Source organism: Callorhinchus milii, unplaced genomic scaffold (genome assembly GCF_018977255.1).
Source record: "Callorhinchus milii isolate IMCB2004 unplaced genomic scaffold, IMCB_Cmil_1.0 Scaffold4, whole genome shotgun sequence".
NCBI lineage: Eukaryota > Metazoa > Chordata > Chondrichthyes > Chimaeriformes > Callorhinchidae > Callorhinchus > Callorhinchus milii.
This window is the reverse complement of record NW_024704745.1, coordinates 32,707,328-32,730,065: the sequence shown is the minus strand read 5'-3', so window position 1 is coordinate 32,730,065 and position 22,738 is coordinate 32,707,328. Positions and strand designations below refer to the sequence as shown.

General features: G+C 42.5%; 1 protein-coding gene across 2 annotated transcripts; it reads right to left on the bottom strand.

Annotated features, from left to right (window-relative positions):
* Nucleotides 1–60: 60 nt before the first annotated feature.
* On the bottom strand, nt 61–22,722 carry bora (bora aurora kinase A activator). 2 transcript variants are annotated; one of them, XM_007890731.2, is made up of 13 exons: nt 22,674–22,722; nt 20,022–20,244; nt 18,540–18,637; nt 17,911–17,956; nt 15,525–15,606; nt 14,772–14,840; nt 13,845–13,901; nt 6,616–6,845; nt 5,680–5,833; nt 4,434–4,996; nt 3,645–3,779; nt 1,311–1,473; nt 61–863 (listed from the first exon to the last, which is right to left on the bottom strand). In XM_007890731.2, the coding sequence occupies exons 2-13, from the start codon at nt 20,181–20,183 to the stop codon at nt 754–756; spliced, it is 1,869 nt and encodes a 622-aa protein (XP_007888922.2). In that variant the 5' UTR covers nt 20,184–20,244; nt 22,674–22,722; the 3' UTR covers nt 61–753. The 2 variants fall into 2 exon arrangements, with proteins under 2 accessions (XP_007888922.2, XP_007888921.2); XM_007890730.2 differs by having other exon boundaries at nt 22,585–22,712.
* Between the last annotated feature and the right edge of the window lie 16 nt (nt 22,723–22,738).

The window sequence follows — 22,738 nt, the reverse complement described above, 5'->3', positions numbered from 1 at the left end:
TACACAATTTGAAACTACTGTTGAAAAGATACATGTATCTATCTCGCAGTCAGAAAATTCAGTAAAAAACATGTTTTTAAAAAATTTAATGATTTTAATAAACATTTTAGATATACAGTATATCGTTCCAACATTTGTGTTAAAAGTATAAATTATTGCAATCAGACCTGTGAGGTCTAAAATGTAAACATTTAGATTTTAGGAACTAATTGCAATTTTAAACTTGATTATATATTCTTTTGTGCCAATCCATGTAAAACTTTTGAAATGTCAAGATTGATTTTAATTTGTTGCAAACCCAAATGGCAACATAGTCCATTATTAAATAGCTAAACAGTCATTGATTTTAGTGGAAGGTTAATTTAAAAATGGAGTACTAAATTTAATGAATACATTTTTTAAACATATTACATTACATACGAGGTAATAGAAACATTGTTGACAGACTAATGTTCATTTAAGGGAACATTTATTTATGTAGAGATCAATTCTAAATGAAAAAAAATTATAAACTGAGTCACTTCATCACTGGCACGATTCTTAAGATAGCACAGTCACTGACCAATGAAATCAAGTGCTTTATAAATGATGTCAGTACACACAAATAAGTTTTCAGAGTGCTTGTGAGATTTTTTTTGGAGGGGGGAAATCAGCTCAACAGACATTTCAATGACTCCTTGAACATTTCATTTCACTAATAGCCTGAGGAATAAAACACGTAGAACAATGGAGTTTGTTGCCACTTTGACCTAATTACAAAGGAGAGACAGAGTTATAGTCGACTGATTCAGACTTTTCAGACATTTCAAGAGGTTGTCGTATAAAACAATGTTTTTCATCGTGTAGCTGAGGTGAATATCGTACTGCAAAGGAAAGGCAAGACAGTTAGAGAAAACATTTCCAGTACTTTTAACTGGTTTGTCATAGTGGAGTTTTAAAATAGGTGATGTTTCAGTTTCAAAGCAAGCAATGTCTCCAGGCTTGGGCAGCTTACCTGAAAATTTCACATCCAACTTGTTAACATACGTGAGAAATACCAGGAGAAATAGTATCTCGATCAACAGACAAATTCTCATAAAGGCCATCACGTGCAGAACTTGGGGGTGCAAGTTAAAGTGGTGGCAGTAATCAAGTTCTACTAGGCAGAAATTATGGGTGTGACATTTATACTAGTTCAATATATGTACCAGGTCATGCGAGACTCAACGCTTCCCCGTTGACCCAAGAGACAAGACATTGTATCTACCGTTATAACATTTGTATCTCCCTCCCATTCCTTTCCCAAACCAGCTTCCACGAGCAATACATACCATTCTTTTTAAATATTTTGTTCAAGGTTTGATCACAAGGATTTTTCCAAGTATTGAGGTAGCACATTTTTTGGTCAAGGGAGACATTGTCTGCTGCTGTGAGGTAGCTTGTTGAATTCAGCCCCAAGATCCTGTTCTCTGAGTATTCAGAAATAGAGTTATCCTGCAAAAAGAGGGGGAAAATCCACATGAAATTTGTTTTCCTGGAACGAGTCGTCGCGTCCCAGCTCCGCTCCTTTCTCTCTCACCATTCCCTCTTTGAACCCCTCCAATCCGGCTTCCGCGCTGCCCACAGCACGGCACCAGCCCTGGTCAAAGTACTAATGACATTCTGAACATCTGTGATCAGGGTTCCCTCTGCCTCCTTGTCCTCGACCTCTCTGCCGCCTTCGGCACTGTCGACCATTCCATCCTCTCCGCTTTACTCAATCTTCACGGGCCTGCCCTTGCCTGGTTCGATTCCTACCTCTCACCATCTACACTTCGTTGACTCTAACGGTTTCTCCTCCAGCCCCCGCACTGTCACATCTGGCGTCCCCCAGGGCTCTGTCCTTGGCCTTCTCTTTAAGAGACATCTTGGTGACATCATCTGCAGACATGGGGTCAACTTCTACATGTATATGGTAGACACCCAACTCTATCTTTCTGCCTCCACCCTCAACTCCAGGATCACTAACAGACTGCCTGTCGGACATCAAGTCCTGGATGAGGGCAAATTTCCTACAGTTGAAATGTGAACAAGACTGAGGCCCTCAGCACCTCAGGCTCTGACAACATCAACCTCCATGGTTGCACACTGCAACTCCCCAAGCCAGTCAGGACCTCGGTGTCTTGTTCGACCCTCAACTGTCTTTTCTCCCCCACATTCAAGCCATGACCCGCTCTGCCTTCCCTCACTTCCGTAACATCGCCCGACTCTGCCATTACCTCAGGCCGCTGAAACTCGTGTTCATGCCTTCATCACCTCCAGGCTCGACTACGCAAACGCCCTGCTTGTCGGCCTTCCCAACTCCTCCCTCCACAGGCTGCAGATAATCCAGAACTCCGTGACCCCATTTCCACCACTCTCGCCCGACTCCACTGGCTCCCTATCCTTCAGAGGATCCAGTTCAAGATCCTGGTCCTCACATACAGAGCCCTCCATGGCCTCACCCCACCCTATCTCTGACCTCTTAACCCCCTACCAACCCGCCCATGCCCTCCGCTCAGCTGGCTCTGGCCTGCTCCACGTCCCCCGACCCACCCGCCCCACCATTGGCGGGACAGCCTTCAGCCACTCTGCCCCCAATCTTTGCAATTCCATCCCCCAATCACTCTGCCTCGCCCCCTCCTTAAGTCTCCTTGAAGTCCCGCCTCAAGACCCTCCTCTTCGACCACGCCATCGGCCACCCCCCTTCGCCTCCCCTCCCTTACCCCCCCAACCCCAGCTCGGGTGTGAAATGGTGTTCTCTGTCCAGCGCCTTGGGACATCCGACGTGAAAGGCGCTATACAAATGTAATCTTCTTGTTGTTTCCTGTTGAGACGCAAAAAAGGGCTATGCCCACTAGTAGCTTGGTTTACATGCCCCCAAAATGAACAAATGCTGATTGGGAAAAAAAGTACTTGACAGCTGTAACGTTAAAACATACAGATTTGCGCACAAGTCGATCGAGCAGCCACCAGACTATTAATAGTTCAGGTGAGCTATGTATTTAAAAGAAATTTGGCTAAAACTAATGCTTTCAAGTCGATTTATCTCCTTTGCCATCCATCCGTGGGACTGCCAAGATTCTCACTGTCTCACTGTTAGTAATTTGTTCCTTTAGCTTCAAATCTAAAAAGGAAAGGGAAGCTCAAGTGCAATGATGTTAGTTAAGACTAAAATTAACATTGGCTTCTGGTCCAGCACCAACTAATCGTCACATTAGTTAGCCTTACAGTACCAATTTTAAATTGTGCTTTACTGTATTGTATCTAAGAACTTTGATGTGCATCAGCAGTAAAGGGATTTCGCAATGAAACACCAAAGTACATTAACTGGCATAAACAACTTAAACAATAACGATATGCATTTCAGACCACTATATCACGATACAAGTCGAAAATGCAGTATGCAATGTAATTGTTAAACGAAAGACATTATGCTGCTAGCAACTTCCAGTCGATGACACCCTCCCCGCATTGCTCCAGTATCTGTGCCCAAAGCTGCATGCAATGACCATTAAGCTGCTCAATAATGCTTTTACGTTTGCCCACTCGGATCTCAGCACTTCATTGCCAATTTGGGTATACTACTTTAACTAAACTTTTAATTTTCATCTAATCACAGAAATAGGAAAAATAAAAAAGCCCACCATGGAGTTTTGTTGATATTTGGATGGAGCCACAGTTCCAACTATTGTCTGTAGTTCAAGATTTTCTTTATCTGTTCCAATAGTGTCCATAATGCTACTTCCACTCGTGGTTTGTGTATTATAACCACTATCAGTCTACAAATAAAACATGTGTAGAAATACAATGAGAGAACATTTTGCTACGTACTCAATCCACAACTGTTTGTAGGACACTGCTGTGCGCAATTGGCTGCCGAGTTTCTCCCACAGAATAAAGGCATTTCACTTTACAGTATATTCTGGAAGCTCTTTGAGACATCTCGAAGATGCAATAAGGCGCTTTATTAAATGCAAGGATTATTACTTCAACAAAGAAACTCACACAGTTGGAATAAATATTTGACCACCTAGTCTCTGCTTGGATCTTTTTTAAATACTAACTTTTTTTTAAAACGATTTTACAGTAAGGCAGGACAATTTAGTTTTACAGCTATAGCTGGGGTCCATGAAATGCCAACCCGCCTTATAACCAAGTGTGCTCAAGAGCAGCCACTGGTTATCACGTCAGGACACGACATTACCCCCATCACAACCTGTGACATGATTGTGCATGAAAGATCAACAAGGTGTTCTTGCACTGTACGACTGCTGATGTGTGTTTTCACAACAATGTGTTAAATCAAGCAACAAAATAGCATGGTCCCCAATCCAATCGTAAATAAGGAAAATCGTTTTGTATAGTGACATCTTAAGTTGTGAGCCAACATTCAAGACATTACAGCAGTTGCTCCATTAAGAAAATATGCTTACCTGCATACTAGTGCTCTCACAGGGAATAACGCTGCTTTCTGCTAAAGGCGGCAGATACACGTGAGAGTTCTCCACATTAAATGTAATTGCAGTCAGTGAGCTCATCATTGGAATACTGACGTTGCTTTGTGATTGTTTCACCCACATGCTATCGTCCCCCGCAGTTACTCCTACATCTGCCATATCAATAGTATGGTTCTCAATACCATCCTCAAGTCCTGTTATATTTTCACTGACTTCAGAGGGATTGGAAGCTGAAATACAATTGTTTTTACTTTCTCCTCCCAGACAGAAGGAGAGCATCTCAGCATCCGTTCCAGAGCATAAATTAGATTGTGGTGTGAGAAGCATTTTCTGCTCACTTTGATGTTCACGTGAAAAAGTTATGAGAGGAGAAGTTTGATGGTGGCAAAGGACACTCTGGTGTTTATTGTTCAGAGGAGAGCAAGTTTTAATAGGTGAACATCCTTCTATAAAAGAAGGTATTGTGCGATGATCAAAATTTCCATCTAATGTTGCTGCAGAAGCAGTGACAGGAGACATGAAATTGTATTTCTTTTGTTCTGCATGAAAAAAAAGCATGTCAACATAGCAGAAGTGGAAATAAAGTTCCAATTATTGTTTTAACAAAGATAGCTTTGTGTTCAAAATGTAAATCTGTACATAAAATAATATTCTACTGGTATACGTATATAAGCAAGCTTAAAACTGGTCCAAAAATGAATCAATCAAGTTGCAATAGATAATAATTATACTTGCATTTGCTTTCAGCTAAGGCAGAGTATTGAATATAGTGGAGAGGAGGAATAAAAGAAATTTCAAGGTCAGAGCCAAGGATTGACTGGGAAAAGGCAAATTATTTGCTGGCTAGCCACAGAATCCTTATTTGAATTCAACAAGCTAAAAGATAATAAAGTACCATAAAACTATATTTACAGGAAATTCAACTGATAGAAACAGCATGTCAGTAATTGAATGTTATAAATAATCTTAGAAATATCAGGTAGACACAAACACTAAAAGGACACCACCACCAATAACCATCAAGATAATTACACAGCACCATTCATGCGGGGCAGCGTCTTGGAACGCTTAACGGTAGCAGAGCTTGATGCCAAGCCAGGGAGAGGTGATCATAGGCACAGTCAAAGAGGAAGATCCTTAGGTATGATCTCAAGACAGATAAAGACAAGCCGATACCTGCTCAACAGTTGCTCGATTACAATATCAATATTAAAACCCAAACCTGAAAGTGGCATTTTTCCAAACTGAAGTCCAATCGGAGAGAAAGGTGGTGACAAATAATTAGGAGAAGATCTCTCTGGAAACATGGGACTTGCCAGGCTCCCAAGACTGTATGTTCGTCCTGCACATTTGATAGGGCTTGATGAAAATTGTCCCTAAAATTGAGAAGGGCTGACTTATTTACAGTCCTACAATGCATTAATGCACATGGCAGGTTGTGAATCATACAAACACTGACACATATCTAGCTCCAGTTCTAAAATTGAACATTCATGTTAAAAAGAATAAAAAACTTTGCACCCTTAAGCATGCCTGATTAGTTTGAAACAAAGCAGTAATCTCATTAAAGGGTTAAACTAATTAAAGTAGAGTCCTGTAGCTCAGTGGTTAGAGCACTCGCCTTGCAAGCGAGGCACCTGGGTTCAATTCCAGGCAGAGGGCGAAACCTTGGGCAAGTTTCCTTACTCCATACACTTTATAATAATCCCTCCAAAACAAAACAATAATAACTTGGTCATTTTCAATCCACGACTGTTTGTGGGACACTGCTGTTCGCAATTGGCTACCGTATTTCGCCCACAAATATACAGTCAATTCACTTTACAGTCTATTCTGTGAAGTGCTTTGAGACGTCGAGAAGACGTGAAAAGCGCTATATCAAATGCAAGGATTATTATTATTTATTATAAAAGGGCTAGGTGTCATTAAAACAAACCCTCAAGATTTTTGTTAATCCTGAAATGTATTTAACATTTTCTTTTTTAAGTACTACAAGCAACATCTTACCAAGCTGTGGCACAGAACAATGAAGCTTTCATAGCAAACCTAATGTAATTACCCAAATTTTATTTTACGGCTCCCAAGAACAGAATTAAAGATATTCAGCACATTACAAGTTTATACATCTTATGCACTATAAATTTAATGCAGTACTTACAGAACTAAGAGTCTCTGTGGGACTCCTGCAGGGAAGTGGAGAAAGGTCTATTGAACACTGCATTCCTTGGGATTTTATCAATTCAGCACCTGGTCTTTCCTCAGGTGAAGAAGGGGAAGAACTGTCAGAGCAACATTTTTCTCCATCTATAAATAGTTTTCTCCGAAGTGAAGATGCACTTAGGCTTTCATGGGACTGGTCAGCAGTATCATCCAATTTATAATATTCACCTGAACAAAAGAGGTAGACTGGATTACAACAGATACAGCTTTGACAAGGACAGAGTTTTGCTGCTTGTATTAAAGTCTCCAGATTGTTAGCTTACATTTCATAGGAATCATAGAATCCAAATTGATACAGTATGTATAGCAATCTCCTGCAACTAGTTAAAATGGTTTCTGACTCATTGGCTACACAAGATTGTTGCTAAACAAGCACACCCAGCAGTTCACAAGTAAATGATGACTATGAACAGGGAACGATATCTTTTACGTTTTTTACAACTTTAATGTGGATTTAATTGAAACATTAAAAGATAAATGGTGAATTGCAGAAATGATTGCAGGCTTGGGGGACAAATGGTGTAAACAGATTCTGATCTGTGGAGTCCTGTAACTCAGTGGAGTCCTATAGCTCAGTGGTTAGAGCACTCGCCTCGCAAGTGAGAGACCTGGGCTCTATTCCCGGCAGAGTGAATAATTCCCTCAAAAAAAATACAAAATTTGGTCCCTCAATTTGGTCACAACTGTTTGTGGGGCACTGCTGTGCACGCGATTCACCCTCAAGTATAGTCAATGCACTTTACAGTATATTCTGTGAAGAGCTTTCAGACGTCTAGAAGACATGAAAAGCGCAATATCAAATGCAAGGATTAATATTATTATTATCAACTATTTAAGTAAGGGGTGGATGAATACATAAGAACATAAGAATTAAGAGCAGAAGTAGGCCATTCGGCCCCTCTAGCCTGCCCCGTCATTCAATAAGATCATGGCTGATCTATTCTAACTCCACCTACCCGCCTTATCCCCATATCCCTTAATCCCCTTATCCACAAGAAATCTATCAATCTCAGTCTTGAATATGTCAAGGACTGAGCATCTACAGCTCTTTGAAGTAGAGAATTCCATAAATTCACTACCCTCTGAGTGAAGAAGTTTTTCCTCAACTCAGTGTGAAAGGGTTTACCCCTAATTTTAAGACTGTGACCCCTGGTTATAGTTTCTCCAACCAGGGGAAGAAGTCTCCCACTATCTATTCTGTCGTGCTCCTTAATAATCTTATAGGTTTCTATAAGATCACCTCTCATTCTTCTATATTCTAGAGAATATAGACCTAAATTGCTCAACCTATCCTCATAACTCATCCATGATACCAACCTAGTGAACCTACGTTGTACCCCCTCCAAGGCGAGTACATTTTTTCTTAAATAAGGAGACCAAAATTGCATACAATACTCTAGGTGCGGACTCACCAGGGCCCTATACAATTGCAGCAAGACTTCCCTACTCTTATATTCTAACCCTTTTGTAACAAATGCCAACATACTGTTAACCTTTCTAATTGCTTGCTGTGCCTGCAAACTAACTTTTTGTGACTGGTGTCCAAGGACACCCAAGTCCCTCTGAACACTAACACTATCTAGTCTCTCCCCTTCTAAAAAATAATCTGCTCTACTATTTTTGCCACCGAGGTGGATGACTTCACACTTCCCTATATTATACTTCATCTGCCACCTACTTGCCCACTCACGTAGGCTATCTATATCTTGTTGCATTTTTTTAATGTCATCCTCGGTGTTTACTCTCCCTTCTAGTTTAGTGTCATCCGCGAATTTGGATATATTAAGTTTGATGTCCTCATCTCCAACAACAAGATTCCATTTATAGAGCGCCTTTCACGTCGGTAGGACGTCCCAAAGGCGCTGTACAGTTGGGTCAGGACCCGAGCAGGGGGGAAATGGTGAGGGGAGGGAAGGGAGGGAGCGAGGAGGGGGTAGAGAGTCGAGAGGGGAGCTGAAGGCACGGTCAAAGAGAAAGGTCTTGAGACCGGCCTTGAAGGAGGAAAGGGAGGAGGCGGCGAAGGCACTGGGGATGGAGTTCCAGAGCCTCGGGGCTGAGAGGCTGAAGGCCCGGCCACCGATGGTAGGGCGGTTGGGGCGGGGGATGTGGAGCAGACCGGAGCCAGAGGAACGGAGGGTACGGGCAGGTAAGTAGGGGGATAGTAGGTCGGAGAGGTAGGAGGGAGCGAGGCCGTGAATGGCCTTGTAGGTGAGGATGAGGATCTTGAATTCGATCCTCTGGGGGATGGGGAGCCAGTGGAGGTGAGCGAGGGTGGGAGTGATGTGGTCACGAAGCCTGGTGCGGGACAGTACACGAGCTGCAGAGTTCTGAATGACCTGCAGCTTGTGGAGGGAGGTGCCGGGAAGGCCGGCGAGGAGAGAGTTCCCATAGTCCAGCCTTGAGGTGATAAAGGCGTGGACCAGAGTTTCAGCAGCGTGAGGGGAGAGGTAGTGCCGTAGTCTGGCGATATTCCGGAGGTGATGGAAGGTGGTGCCAGTTGTGTCGCGGATATGAGGGAGAAAGGACAGCTCAGGGTCGAACAGAACACTGAGGTTCCTGATGGCTTTGAGAGGTGGAGAGTGCAGCCTTGGATGCTGATGCTGTCAGTGCCTGAGGTGCGGAGGCGCTGACGTGAGCCAATCAGGAGGGCCTCAGTTTTACACACGTTGAGTTGAAGAAAGTTGTCTCTCGTCCAGGACTCGATGTCGGACAGGCAGGCTGTCAGGACATCGGTGGTCGTGGAGTTGAGGATAGAGGAGGAAAGGTAGAGTTGGGTGTCATCCGCATACATGTGGAAGTTAACTCCATGTCTGCGGATGATGTCACCAAGGGGGAGCATATAGAGGGTGGAGAGGAGGGGACCGAGGACAGAGCCCTGAGGGACACCGCACGAGACAGTGCGGGGGTTGGAGGAGAAACCATTCGTGGAAACAAAGTGAAGACGGTGGGAGAGGTATGACCTAAACCACTCAAGGACAGGGCCTTGAAAGTTGAGGTGGGAGGACAAGCGGTGGAGGAGGATAGCATGGTCGACCGTATCGAATGCTGCCGATAGGTCGAGGAGGACGAGGAGGCAGAGGGAGCCCTGGTCACAGATGGTCAGGATATCATTGGTGACCTTGACCAGGGCAGTTTCTGTGCTATGGGCAGCACGGAAACCCGACTGAAGGGGTTCGAATAATGAATGGGTGGAGAAGGGGTTCGAATAATGAATGGGTGGAGAGGAAAGAGCACAGCAAGGAGGCGACAACTCATTCCAGGATCTTGGACAGGAAGGGGAGGTTGGAGATGGGCCGGTAGCTTGATAGCTGCGACGCATCAAGGGAGAGTTTTTTCAAGATCGTCGATGTGAATTGTAAATAGTTGAGGCCCAAGCACTGATCCTTGTGGCACTCCATTAGTCATATCCCGCCAATCTGAGAAGGACCCGCCATTCCTCAATCCATGCTTATATATCCCCTTAATTCCATGGGCCCTAATCTTGTGGATCAACCTTTTATGCAGCACCTTATCGAATGCCTTTTGGAAATCTAAATACACTACATCTACTGATTCCCTCTATCTAATCTACTTGATATGACCTCAAAAAAATCTAAAAGATTTGTTAAGCATGACTTCCCTTTTGTAAAGGTTCCCTCAGGTTTGCTACTCTTTTTTAGCAGTTTTATAGGCCTTTTCTTTTAATTTTATATTTTCTCTAACTGCTCTAGTTAGCCACAGATGAACTGCTTTCCCTGTGGTACTCTTATTCCTCAAGGGAAGATGTGACCGCTGAAAATTATGCACTACATCTTTAAACGTTTGCCATTGTTGGTCTATTGTCATATCCATTAATCTAAATCCCCAGTCTATTTTAGCTAATTCTTCCCTCATACCTGCAAAGTTAGCTTTATTTAAATTTAAGACCCTTGCTTCGGATTTGATTACATCGCTCGCTAACTTGATACTAAATTCTATCATGTTATGATCTATGTATGTTACTGCTATACGCAATTGGCTGCCGCGTTTCACCCACAAATGTATGGTCAATTCACCTTACAGTCTACCCTGTGAAGTGCTTTGAGATGTCGAGAAGACGTGAAAAGCGCTATATCAAATGCAAGGATTATTATTATTATTATATTATGATCACTCTGTCCTAGAGGAGTCTTAATATTTATATTACCGACTAGCCCTGTTTCGTTACACAAAACAAGGTTTAGGATGGCCTGTCCCCTAGTTGGTTTCTCAGCATACTGCTCCAGAAAGCTATCCCTCATATATTCTATAAACTCTTCCTCTACCCTACTTTTGCCGATTTGGTTTTCCCAATCTATGTAAAGATTGAAATCACCCACTAATACTGTATTACCTTTGCTACATGCTCTTCTAATTTCTTGATTAATATCCTGCGCTGTGCTGTGATCACTGTTTGGGGGTCTATAAACTACTCCCACTAATGTTTTCTGCTCCTTGTTATTTCGTAATTCTACCCATTCTGTCTCTACATCCTGGTTATCTGATTTGAAATCCTTCCTCTCTACTCTTTTTATTCCATCCTTTATTAATAAGGCTACCCCCACCACCTCGTTTTCCACATTCTCCATCCTTCCTATAAGCTGAAAACCCCAGAATATTTAACTCCCACCCTAGATCTCCCTGTAACCATGTCTCAGTAATAATAATAATAATAATAATCCTTGCATTTGATATAGCGCTTTTCACGTCGGGAGGACGTCCCAAAGCGCTTCACAGAACACACTGTAAAGTGAATTGACTGTATATTTGTGGGCGAACGCGGCAGCCAATTGCGCACAGCAATGTCCCACAAACAGTCGTAGATTGAAAATGACCAATTTATTATTGTTTTGTTTTGGAGGGATTATTATTAGGCATGTGGAGTAAGGAAACTTGCCCAAGGTTTCGCCCTGCCTGGAATTGAACTCAGGTCTCTCGCTTGCAAAGCAAGTGCTCTAACCACTGAGCTACAGGACTAACACTAACTACTAACTAACAGTAAACTAACACTGACTACTAATTAATAACACTAAAAATAAAATAAATTTTAAAAAAAGATTAATTAAGAATTTAAGTTTTAAAAAATAATAATAATTAATTAAATAACACTTTAATTCACGGTGGGGGTGGGAGAGATGACAATGGCGTGGCAGGTGTTGTGTGAGGGCTGTAACGTGGGAGTTGCTGGAGGGCAGTCTGAGCCCCGGCAACCACATCTGCAGCAAATGTCTGCAACTGAGGCAGCTCCAGCTCTGAGCTGGAATCCGAGGTGCAGACATTGTGCAGCATCAGGGACAGTGAGTGCTTCCTGGCTAGTTTCATCCTGGAGCCAGACACACCCCTGAGGCTCAGGGAATGTATAGATTATTGTATCAGTCAAGGACAGGATAGGGTGTTTGGCAGGCAGGAGGTTAAGGGAACACCAGAGAGTGGTAGTGAAGACTCAGACTTTAACCTTGGCCAACAGGTATGAGATCCTTGCAACCTGTGTGGACAAGGAATCCTGTGAGGAGGAAGGAAAACGTGATTCCAATATTAGGGGAAACAAACAGAAAGTTGTAGTAATTGGGGACGAGACTAACACGCGGACAGATACACTTATCTGCAGCCGCAACCAGGAGACCCGAAGATCCCTACTCCCTGATGCCTGATGATGATTCTTTACTGAGCTTCTTACCCCTCTCTGACCTATTCTGTTTATCTCTCTCGCTATTCTGTTCTGCCATCTTTAGTTTTCTTAATATTGCTGGCTTGCGATTATTTCTAATTGTAACCTCCTTATTAGTTTAAAGCTTTATTTACCTTCCTATCTATGTATTCGGTTTGCTAGGACATTTGTCCCAGCCCGATTTAAGTGGAGCCCATCTTTTTTAAATAGACCCCTTTTCCCCCAATACTGGTACCAGTGGCCCATAAAATGAAACCCCTGCGTTCCACATCACTCCCTCAGCCATTCATTTAACTCTCTAATTTGCTTATTCCTGTACCAATTTGCACATGTCAAAGGCAGTAATCCTGATATCACTATCTTTGATGTTCTTTGTTTTAATTTAGTTCCCAGCTCCTTTGAACTCCCGCCTCAAGTCATCACAACTACCTATGTCATTGGTACCTATGTGAAGAACCACCAATGGATCCTCACCTTCATGTTTTAGATTCTCCTCCAGCCCCACCGAGACGTCCTTCATCCCGGCCCCAGGAAGGCAACAGAGCCTTCGGGTCTCCTGGTTGCGGCTGCAGATAAGTGTATCTGTCCGCCTGATAGTCTCGTCCCCAATTACTACAACTTTCTGTTTTTTCCCCTAATATTGGAATCACGTTTTCCTTCCTCCTCACAGGCTTTCTTGTCCACACAGGTTGCAAGGATCTCTTGGCCAAGGTTAAAGTCTGAGGCTTCACTACCACTCTCTGGTGTTCCCTTAACCTCCTGCCTGCCAAACACCCTATCCTGTCCTTGACTGATACAATAATCTATACATTCCCTGAGCCTCAGGGGTGTGTCTGGCTCCAGGATGAAACTAGCCAGGAAGCACTCACTGTCCCTGATGCTGCACAATGTCTGCACCTCGGATTCCAGCTCAGAGCTGGAGCTGCCTCAGTTGCAGACATTTGCTGCAGATGTGGTTGCCGGGGCTCAGACTGCCCTCCAGCAACTCCCACGTTACAGCCCTCACACAACACCTGCCACGCCATTGTCATCTCTCCCACCCCCACCGTGAATTAAAGTGTTATTTAATTAATTATTATTATTTTTTTAAAACTTACATTCTTAATTAATCTTTGTTTAAAATTTGTTTTATTTTTAGTGTTGTTAATTAGTAGTCAGTGTTAGTTTACTGTTAGTTAGTAGTTAGTGTTAGCCCTGTTAGTTTACTGTTAGTCAGTAGTTGGTGTTAGCTGTTAGTTTACTCTTTCAGAAAGTTTTGATTGTGACGTCGCTCTGACGTCACTTTTTAATTTTCCCGCTGGTCGCTTGGTTTTTTATCTCTCTCCTGCCTCTGCTCCTGACCTTCCGAAAAGCAGCCAACCAATCAACTAGAATTAAAAAAACACACAAACTACTTCTAATACCAAGCTTTCTAAAATATTATACAACAAACTCCAGTTCATCAGTTATCATCAATTCCAGTTTTTGTATCCTGGCATTTTGATTAATGCTTTATACATTACCTATGATTTTTTCCAGATCAAAATCCGTAGGTAATGACAGTAATGTCTGAGAAGCAGCTGCAAAATAAATTCAAGAAAAGTTTCCCCCTTGTATTTACAGTGATGTTGTTTTACAAATACACACAAGATTCATTGATATAGAACTGCTATCGACAGTGACTTTCATTTTTCATGTGAATATAATATAATACACTACAATATATAGCAGCAACAAAATTACATTGATATAACTTCTTTCATGTCGGAAGGGTGTCCAAAAGAGCTAGACAGTTAAAGCTTTGCACCCAAACTGGGGGTTGAAATCAAAAAGTGTGGAGTGTAGGGGGGGTGGGAGGGTGGCCAAAAGCACGGTCAAAAAAATGTTAAGCACTTTGAGACGCTGCCCTTGTGAGGAAGCTATATAAACACAAATTATTGTTGTTGATTGTCAAACGTTATCCCTAAATAATCGTCACAGGCAAGATGCCGGAGAACAAGAGACACCATGAAACGTATACCCAAAAGAAAGGGCAGAGCTAAATGGCTCCAAGAGTGAATGGAGGAAACAGAAAATGAAAAGTACTTCCTTCAGTAATGTTTTTAGGTCCATAATGCAAATGAATCCTTAACTGGAGATTTTTTGCCAGTGGTCATGCCTTCGCCCCAAATTTCTGGAACTCCCTGCCTCAATCCCTCCACCCTCACCCCACTTTTTATCCATCTTTACATTCCGCCCAATGATCTAACTCTTCAACCACTCCTATGTTCACCTTCATCTTACCCGCTCAGAATCCAACCCCGCCACTGTGCAGTGCTCCAAGACAATATCCTGCATAATGATGTTATATAAATGCAAATTGTTGTTGCAAGCAGAACAAACCAAAGAAAAATATACAACTTTAAGATCCTGTAATAGATTCACCGAACATTTCTATGGTAACTACTAACCATTTTGTTTTCCAGTCAACATGACAGATTCTTTTGGATTAATAGGAGAATCACGATTCCAGGACAAACCTTAAATGGAAAATAAAAATGATAATCTTGTAAAATGCCATGCACATAGGTTACACTCTATTAAGGCTGCTGATCCTTGCCACATCTCTCCAGCATCAAGGATATGGGAAATCTACCGAGTGACATGTCATTTTGCATCAGGTATGTTTTGTATCATGTGTAAATCTAAGTGCTTTATGCACCTTTAACCATGTATAAGCACACTTGATGCATAAAAGACCTCATCACCTCAAATACTTAGAAAAGGCTGGGAATCACCAAAAGTTTTCTTTACTACCAAATTAATGGGAAGAAAACAAAGCAGATTACACCCAGGAAAGAAAACAATGGCTGCAATCGGAAAAAGCAGTATCCCAAATCGTACAATTAGTTTATTACTTTGCACATAAGATGTGCAGTAATAGACAAGATACTACTGTATATGTCTTGCAAGGCTGTATCCCTGGAATTTTTTCTTCCAGAATGCAGAGCACTAACAAATGACCTAATAACATGGAAGTCAACCACATTAGCTCTAACGCCAGTCATCACACGAAGAAGCTGGCTGAACATACGTGCAGTGAATGGTTCCACAGTGCGACAGCATTATAACTGAATTTGCATTATAATGTTGCACACTATAATTGCACTGCACTGTAAAAGTCTATACAACCACTACAATCCATTGTCTATTTTAAAACTCACAATTTGTTCGATGGTTGTGTGCAACTGTCTTGCCCTCAGATTCAGTCCAAGGAGAAGGAACAATGACGCTATTCAAGAAAAACTAAAAAAAAAGTCAGGAAAACAGAAAAGAAATCAGGACACATTTTGCATTGAAACAGCACATAATCATTAATGGAACGTTCCAGTTTAATATAGGATCAATATCTCAATTCAATCTAAAAAGTCATTAAATTCGCACCAATCAAATTATTCCTGAGCAACACCACATCTTGCCCCATCACACCTATCCATTCAAACAACATAGAAAAAGGATTGTGGGTTCAAGCCCATGTTAGGACTTTGAACTCAGTGTAGGCTGACACTACAGTGACGTGCTAGGGGGTACTGCATTGCTGGAAGTGCCGTCATTCAAATGAGACACTGAACCAACTTGGTGTCTGTCTGTACAAGTGGATTTTAAAGATCACATAGCTCTATTCAAAAAGAGAAATGAGTTTCTCTCGGTGTCCTGGGCAAAACCCCCCAAATAATATTGGTCATTCACTTCTGTTCGATCCTGAGTTGTCCTTTCTCCCCCATATCCGCGCCACAACTGGCACCGCCTTCCATCACCTCCGGAATGTCGCCAGACTACGGCACTACCTCACCCCTCACGCCGCTGAAACCCTGGTTCATGCCTTTGTCACCTCAAGGCTGGACTATGGGAACTCTCTCCTCGCCGGCCTTCCCGGCACCTCCCTCCACACGCTGCAGGTCATTCAGAACTCTGCAGCTCGTGTACTGTCCCGCACCAGGCTTCGCGACCACATCACTCCCACCCTCGCTCGCCTCCACTGGCTCCCCATCCCCCAGAGGATCGAATTCAAGATCCTCATCCTCACCTACAAGGCCATTCACGGCCTTGCTCCCTCCTACCTCTCCAACCTACTATCCCCCTACTTACCTGCCCGTACCCTCCGTTCCTCCGGCTCCGGTCTGCTCCACATCCCCCGCCCCAACCGCCCTACCATCGGTGGCCGGGCCTTCAGCCTCTCAGCCCCTAGGCTCTGGAATTCCATCCCCCAGTGCCTTCGCCGCCTCCTCTCTTTCCTCCTTCAAGGCCGATCTCAAGACCTTTCTCTTTGACCGAGCCTTCAGCTCCCCTCTCGACTCTCTACCCCCTCCTCGCTCTCTCCCTTCCCTCCCCTCACCCTGACCATTTCCCCTTGCTCGGGTCCTGACCCAACTGTCCAGCGCCTTGGGACGTCCTCCCGACGTGAAAGGCGCTCTATAAATGGAATCTTTTTGTTGTTGTTGTTGTTGTTTGTGGGGCACTGCGGTGTACAAATGAGCTGCCATGGTCGCCTACAAAATAGTCACCACAGTAAAATAATAATAATTCTTGCATTTGATATAGCACCTCATCAAGTCATTGAGACGTTTCAAAGCGCTTCGTATAATAATAATCCTTGCACTTGATATCGCGCCTCATCACGTCGTTGAAATGTCTCAAAGTGTTTCACAAAATATATCATGAAGTGAACTGACTATATTGTGAGTGAAAGCATATCTTATGAAGTGCTTTGAGATGTCTCCCAACATGAAAGGCACTATATCAAATGCAAAAATTATTTTATTAAAACAAAACCATATAAATATTAAAGAAAAGCCTAACTGGTGTTAAATTGTGTTCATTAACCCTCAAGACTCACGATCCGCCAATTGACTAACAACTGGGCTCCTACTTACTGCTACGTAAACAGAGGTATGTGGAGTCAGGAAACTTGCCCAACATTTCGCCCTGCTGGGAATCGGACACAGGTCTCTCGCTTGCGAGGCGAGTGCTCTAAGAACTGAGCTACAGAACTCCAACTATTGAAACATCTGGAGTGCTTTACTGTAATATTAACCATATCCACCACAAAGATTACACTTTAAACAATGACTTTCGTTCGTCCCATCACCCCATACCCTCCCTGTTTTCTCTCTGTATTCTATTAAAAAAATCCTCCTTCCCCAATTTCTTCCCTTCGAGTTGCCGTAGTACAATTACACAGGCTCTGGAAACCCTCTCACACCATGCACAAGTCTTCATTCTTCATAAATAAAATATAAAATATTACAGATGCTGAAATCTGAAACAAAAACAAAGATCGCTGTGAACGCTCAGCAGGTCAGGCAGCATCTATGGAGAAAAGAAAGTTCTGACGAAGAGTCAAGGACCCGAAACGTTGACCCAACCCACTTTCCTTTCACCAAAGATGCTGCCTGACCTGCTGAGCATTCCCAGTGACTTCTGTTTTTGTTTCCTCATTCTTCATCTTTGTGTTCCTAAACTATTTGATAGGGGAGAAGAGTCTTTCACTGAAGCCCTAGAATAGATTCCTTATTGGCCAACTACTACTAAATAGAACAATGTATTTACCTCGTCAATGGCTTTTTGTTTCTTTGCCTCAATATCATGGTCTAGTCTGTAGAGAATAAAAATACAATTGTTTACAAATATGCATCAATACCACAATGTTGGATTTCAGTTTTATAGGGAACATTTTTGAGTGCTGAAAAATTGCCTTTTTGAGCTTTTTCAGGGGGTTACACTCCTAGTTCAATTTCAATTAGGGGAGTAACTTGCAAAGTAAGCCCAGAGAGCTTGTTTTTCATGCTCACAAAGAACAACTGAGACCTTGCTGAATTCTTCTAGGTCAAGCAGAATTTTGATCCCATGAACATTTCTTAGTAAATAACACCAACATTGCAGAAACAAGAGAAAGTAATTGACGAGGGAATCAAAATGAAAGACTGACTAATGAATTAATGAAATCAGCAACTATATCAAGTGATGATTCATTCGCTGTTGAATAATGATACATGCTCCCAGCATATTTTTTAAACTATCTTTGCCAATTCCAAGTTTCCCTGAGTAAGTGATTGTGGACCTTCTCTTTAAACAACTGCTATGGGAATTTAAATGAATGTGAATAAGCTAAATCATATATGCATATTGCTCCAATTGAATGAACTGTTTGCAAAATATAGGAGAATAAAAACAATAACCTCATATATGCAGATTGCTGATGAATATCTTCTGGGTCTATTTCAATTGGATACAACATTGCAAGCTGTCCAATGGACCATCTGAATTTTCCAGGTGTCTATAAAATGAGGAAAGCTCATAAATCTTCAAGGTATACACCAATGACCTCAGTACACTGTTGATATTCTTAAAGAAATCTACGTAAAAGTGATCTCTAAATGATCATCAATATTGTATTGTTAACATCAATTGCTACTGTTAAGTCAAAAAAGAATGGCGAATAGATCCACACAACCCATCTTTATCTTCACTTGTTTTCATAGTACAATAGAAAGAACAGGCATCATATTACAACATAGTACAATAGAAAGAATATCAACATATTTAGAGTGGACAAAGAAACAGTCCTTTTGGGATGTAGTACAATACTTTTTTCATCCATGACTATTTAACATCCAGCCCTACAATGTTTCAAAAAGGGAACTCTCTCTTTGATTTTAAGAATTCTCTTAGCCCAACACTTAATACAACAACAAGACTACATTTGTATAGCGCCATTCACGTCGGGAGGATGTCCCAAGGAGCTGGACAGAGTACAGCATTTCAGACCCGAGCTGGGTTGGGGATTAAGGGAGAGGAGGGGAAGGGGGGTGGCCGATGGCATGGTCGAAGAGGAGGGTCTTGAGGCAGGATTTGAAGAAGGCTAAGGAGGGGGTGAGGTGGAGTCAGTGGGGGATGGAATTCCAGAGGTTGTGGGCAGAGTGGCTGAAGGCTCTCCCACCAATGGTGGGGCGGGTGGGTCGGGGGACGTGGAGCAGGCCAGAGCCGGCTGAGCGGAGGGAGCGGGCGGGTTGGTAGGGGGTTAGGAGGTTGCAGAGGTAGGGTGGGGTGAGGCCATGGAGGGCTTTGTAGGTGAGGACCAGGATCTTGAACTGGATCCTCTGAAGAATAGGGAGCCAGTGGAGTCGGGCGAGAGTGGGGGAGTGGGTCACAGAATTTGGTGCGGGAGAGGACACGGGCTGCAGAGATTTGGATTATCTGCAGCCTGTGGAGGGAGGAGTTAGGAAGGCCGACAATCATAAAATACAAAGCCGATTTTAACTGTTTTGCAATTCTAGTAAATTAGATTTTCAAATGTAATCATTTCTATTATAAGCATCTTTCTACAACAATATCAAACTTAATGCTAGTGTTTCAAATGACAGTAGACTGAGTTCTTGTTCATGTGTGCTGGTGGGCCTTAAACATATCACGATTTTATTTTGATGAAGGTCAGGCAAATCTCACAGCACCCTAGCTTTCACTCATATTTTAAACATCACGATACAAAGTGCAAGTGTTATTGTTGAAAGCACTTCAAGACATTATATAAAAGACATTATATAAATCAAGACGTTATATAAATGCAAGTTGTTGTTACATGCTCGGTCAAGAGATTAGTGTTTCGCTAACGTAATGATCACAACCAGTAATGAATGAAAACTCCTTTTTGAAAGACTAACCTGTGTGTCTGGGGTTTTAACTGATTTAAAGACTGAAGGACTGGGAGCCACTGGTTCATGTAAACTTGCATAATCACTGGGACTCTCAAAGGGGTTTATTATAGTAGGTCTCCCAGGTGTGTCAGGTGTTATTTGTAACCCAATCTCACTCTTCACATCCATTATTTCAAGGGTACACAGCTTTTTTTTATTTGCAATGCCTCAATTTGTGGAAAAGCAGAATCTGTGTAGAAATAAAATACAACATTAAGTACAAATTATAACATTTTAAGACAAGTGACTAATTTGTGAATGAGAAATATTATAGCATTTACCTTCTTTACTAACCTAATAATCCTTCAAAAATAAAAACAATTATAATTTGGTCACTCAATCCATGACTGTGTGTGGGACACTGCTGTGCCCAATTGGCTGCCGCATTTCACTCACAAATATACAGTCAATTCACTTTACAGAGTATTCTGTGAAGCGCTTTGGAACGTCTAGAAGACGTGAAAAGCGCTATATCAAATGCAAGGATTATTACTATTATTCATTATTATTATTGTAATCATTCCATGAACTTAAAGCAGTGGCTGGTAATAGTGTGGATAAATAAAAGCAGAATCTACTATTTTATCCAACCCCCCACAATCCAGGTTTCCGAATATCCACTGTAATTGAGAAAGCAGATAACCTTTATTTGTTTTTACAACCATTGCTCCCAACAGCAATTTAAATTAACGCAGCACCTTTCACACCAAGCGGACATCTCAAAACATTGAACAAAGCTGACTGGAAGCCTGACTGGTGGGTGGGGGTATTGATGGCTGACAGCCTGTTTAAAAAGGTGTGATGTGAAGGTGGGAAAGGAGAACAAGGCAGTGAGAAGGAGGGAAAGGCGGAGGGACTCCAGGATGGAGAGTTGGCGGGCTCTCTTTATATATACTCTCTTATATATATATTATACATTACAATCTTTGGAATTTCCATGTGTAGATGGTTTGCAAGTTGCATGGAACACTCAGCTTGGTTTAGATCCTGTTAAGCATGGATGGGTCTCCGCGTGTGTCAGACACCTGGCTAACCAACAAAAAAACTCTCATACTGTCTCTCCGTCGCTCTATTTAATTTTTGCATGTATGGGGATGCCCCAAAAGTAGTGCCTCCTATTTACTTTGTGAAGAATAGTAAGTGGCATAATAATGAAAAACATACCCAAGATAAACATAAACTCAAGAGCGTTCAGTGCCTGCTGAGCAGAGGGAGTGGATAAGTTGGTATGGTCTTAACAGGTCGCAGAGTTGGGAGGAGCAAGGCCGTGGGTGGACTTTAAAAGTGAGGATGAGGATGTTAAATTCGAGGGATGGGGAGCCAGTGGAGCCGAGCGAGGAAGGGATGATTGGTTTCACAGAACTTGGTACGGGAGACGATACGAGCTGTAGAGTTCTGAATAATCTGCAACTCTCCAGAAAACCCACTCTACAGTTCCCACCCCACCCACGCAATCACTGAATCAAGCTTTTTTCAAAAAAAATTAGTCCAGTATCCTGGCCCCTACCACCTTTCTTGGCAACCGGTTCCAGTCGTTGATTACCCTCCGGAAAAAGAAGATTCCTGGCATCTGTCCTAAATTGTCCTTTACAATTCTGAATTTATGTCCTCTTGTTCTACCGTTATGCTACATCGCATAGTAATGATCTGGGTTTACTTTTTCAATCCAATTTAAAACTGTACAGCCCGACCTTGTCTGCTTGTTGCTCAAAGCACATTTGCCAACACTGAGGATGATCCTCATTATTTTCCTCTACACCGCCTCAAGGTGCTCGGACAACCTCCTTATGTCATGATGACCAGAGTGTCTGTCTGTCCAGTATTGGAGGTGCAGTCTGACCAGAGCTCTGTACAGCCGGACAATGATGTCTGGATATCCAAACTCAATTGATTTAGCAATATAGCCAGGCATGCTGCTTGCCTTGTTTATTGCCACCTCACATTGTTTTGACCAGTCAACTCCACATCGTGGAGTCCTGTAGTTCAGTGGTTAGAGCACTCGCTTTGCAAGTGAGAGACCTGAGTTCAATTCCAGGCAGAGGGCGAAACCTTGGGCAAGTTTCCTTACTCCACACAGAGCCTAATAATAATCCCTCCAAAACCAAAAACAATAATTGGTCATTTTCAATCCACGACTGTTTGTGGGACATTGCTGTGCGCAATTGGCTGCTGCGTTCGCCCACAAATATACAGTCAATTCACTTTACAGTGTGTTCTGTGAAGCGCTTTGGGACGTCCTCCCAACGTGAAAAGCGCTATATCAAATGCCAGGATTATTATTATTATTATTATTATCCCCTGATCTCTTTCAGGTCCCCCCTTAACAAATTTATATATACACACTGTCCCACAGTATATTTTATTCCTCTCTCTCTCTCTCCCCCCCACCCCCCGCCCCCGTTTAACTGTACATATAGTCTCTGCACTTTATTATATTAACTCACTCATTCTCTCGCCGTCACTGTGTGTGTACATACATATGTTTTGTATTATATTATGTTACATAATATGTTGGGAGTGTGTCACTCACCCTCTGGCCGCCTGTGTGTTATTGTACAGTATAATGTTATATCCTCCGGTGTGTATTATAGTGTGTAATATAACGTCGGTGTCTCTCACCCTCCGCCGCCTGTGTCCGCTGTGGCCGCCACGGTTTGATTTCGGGACTGGGCCAATGAGCGGCG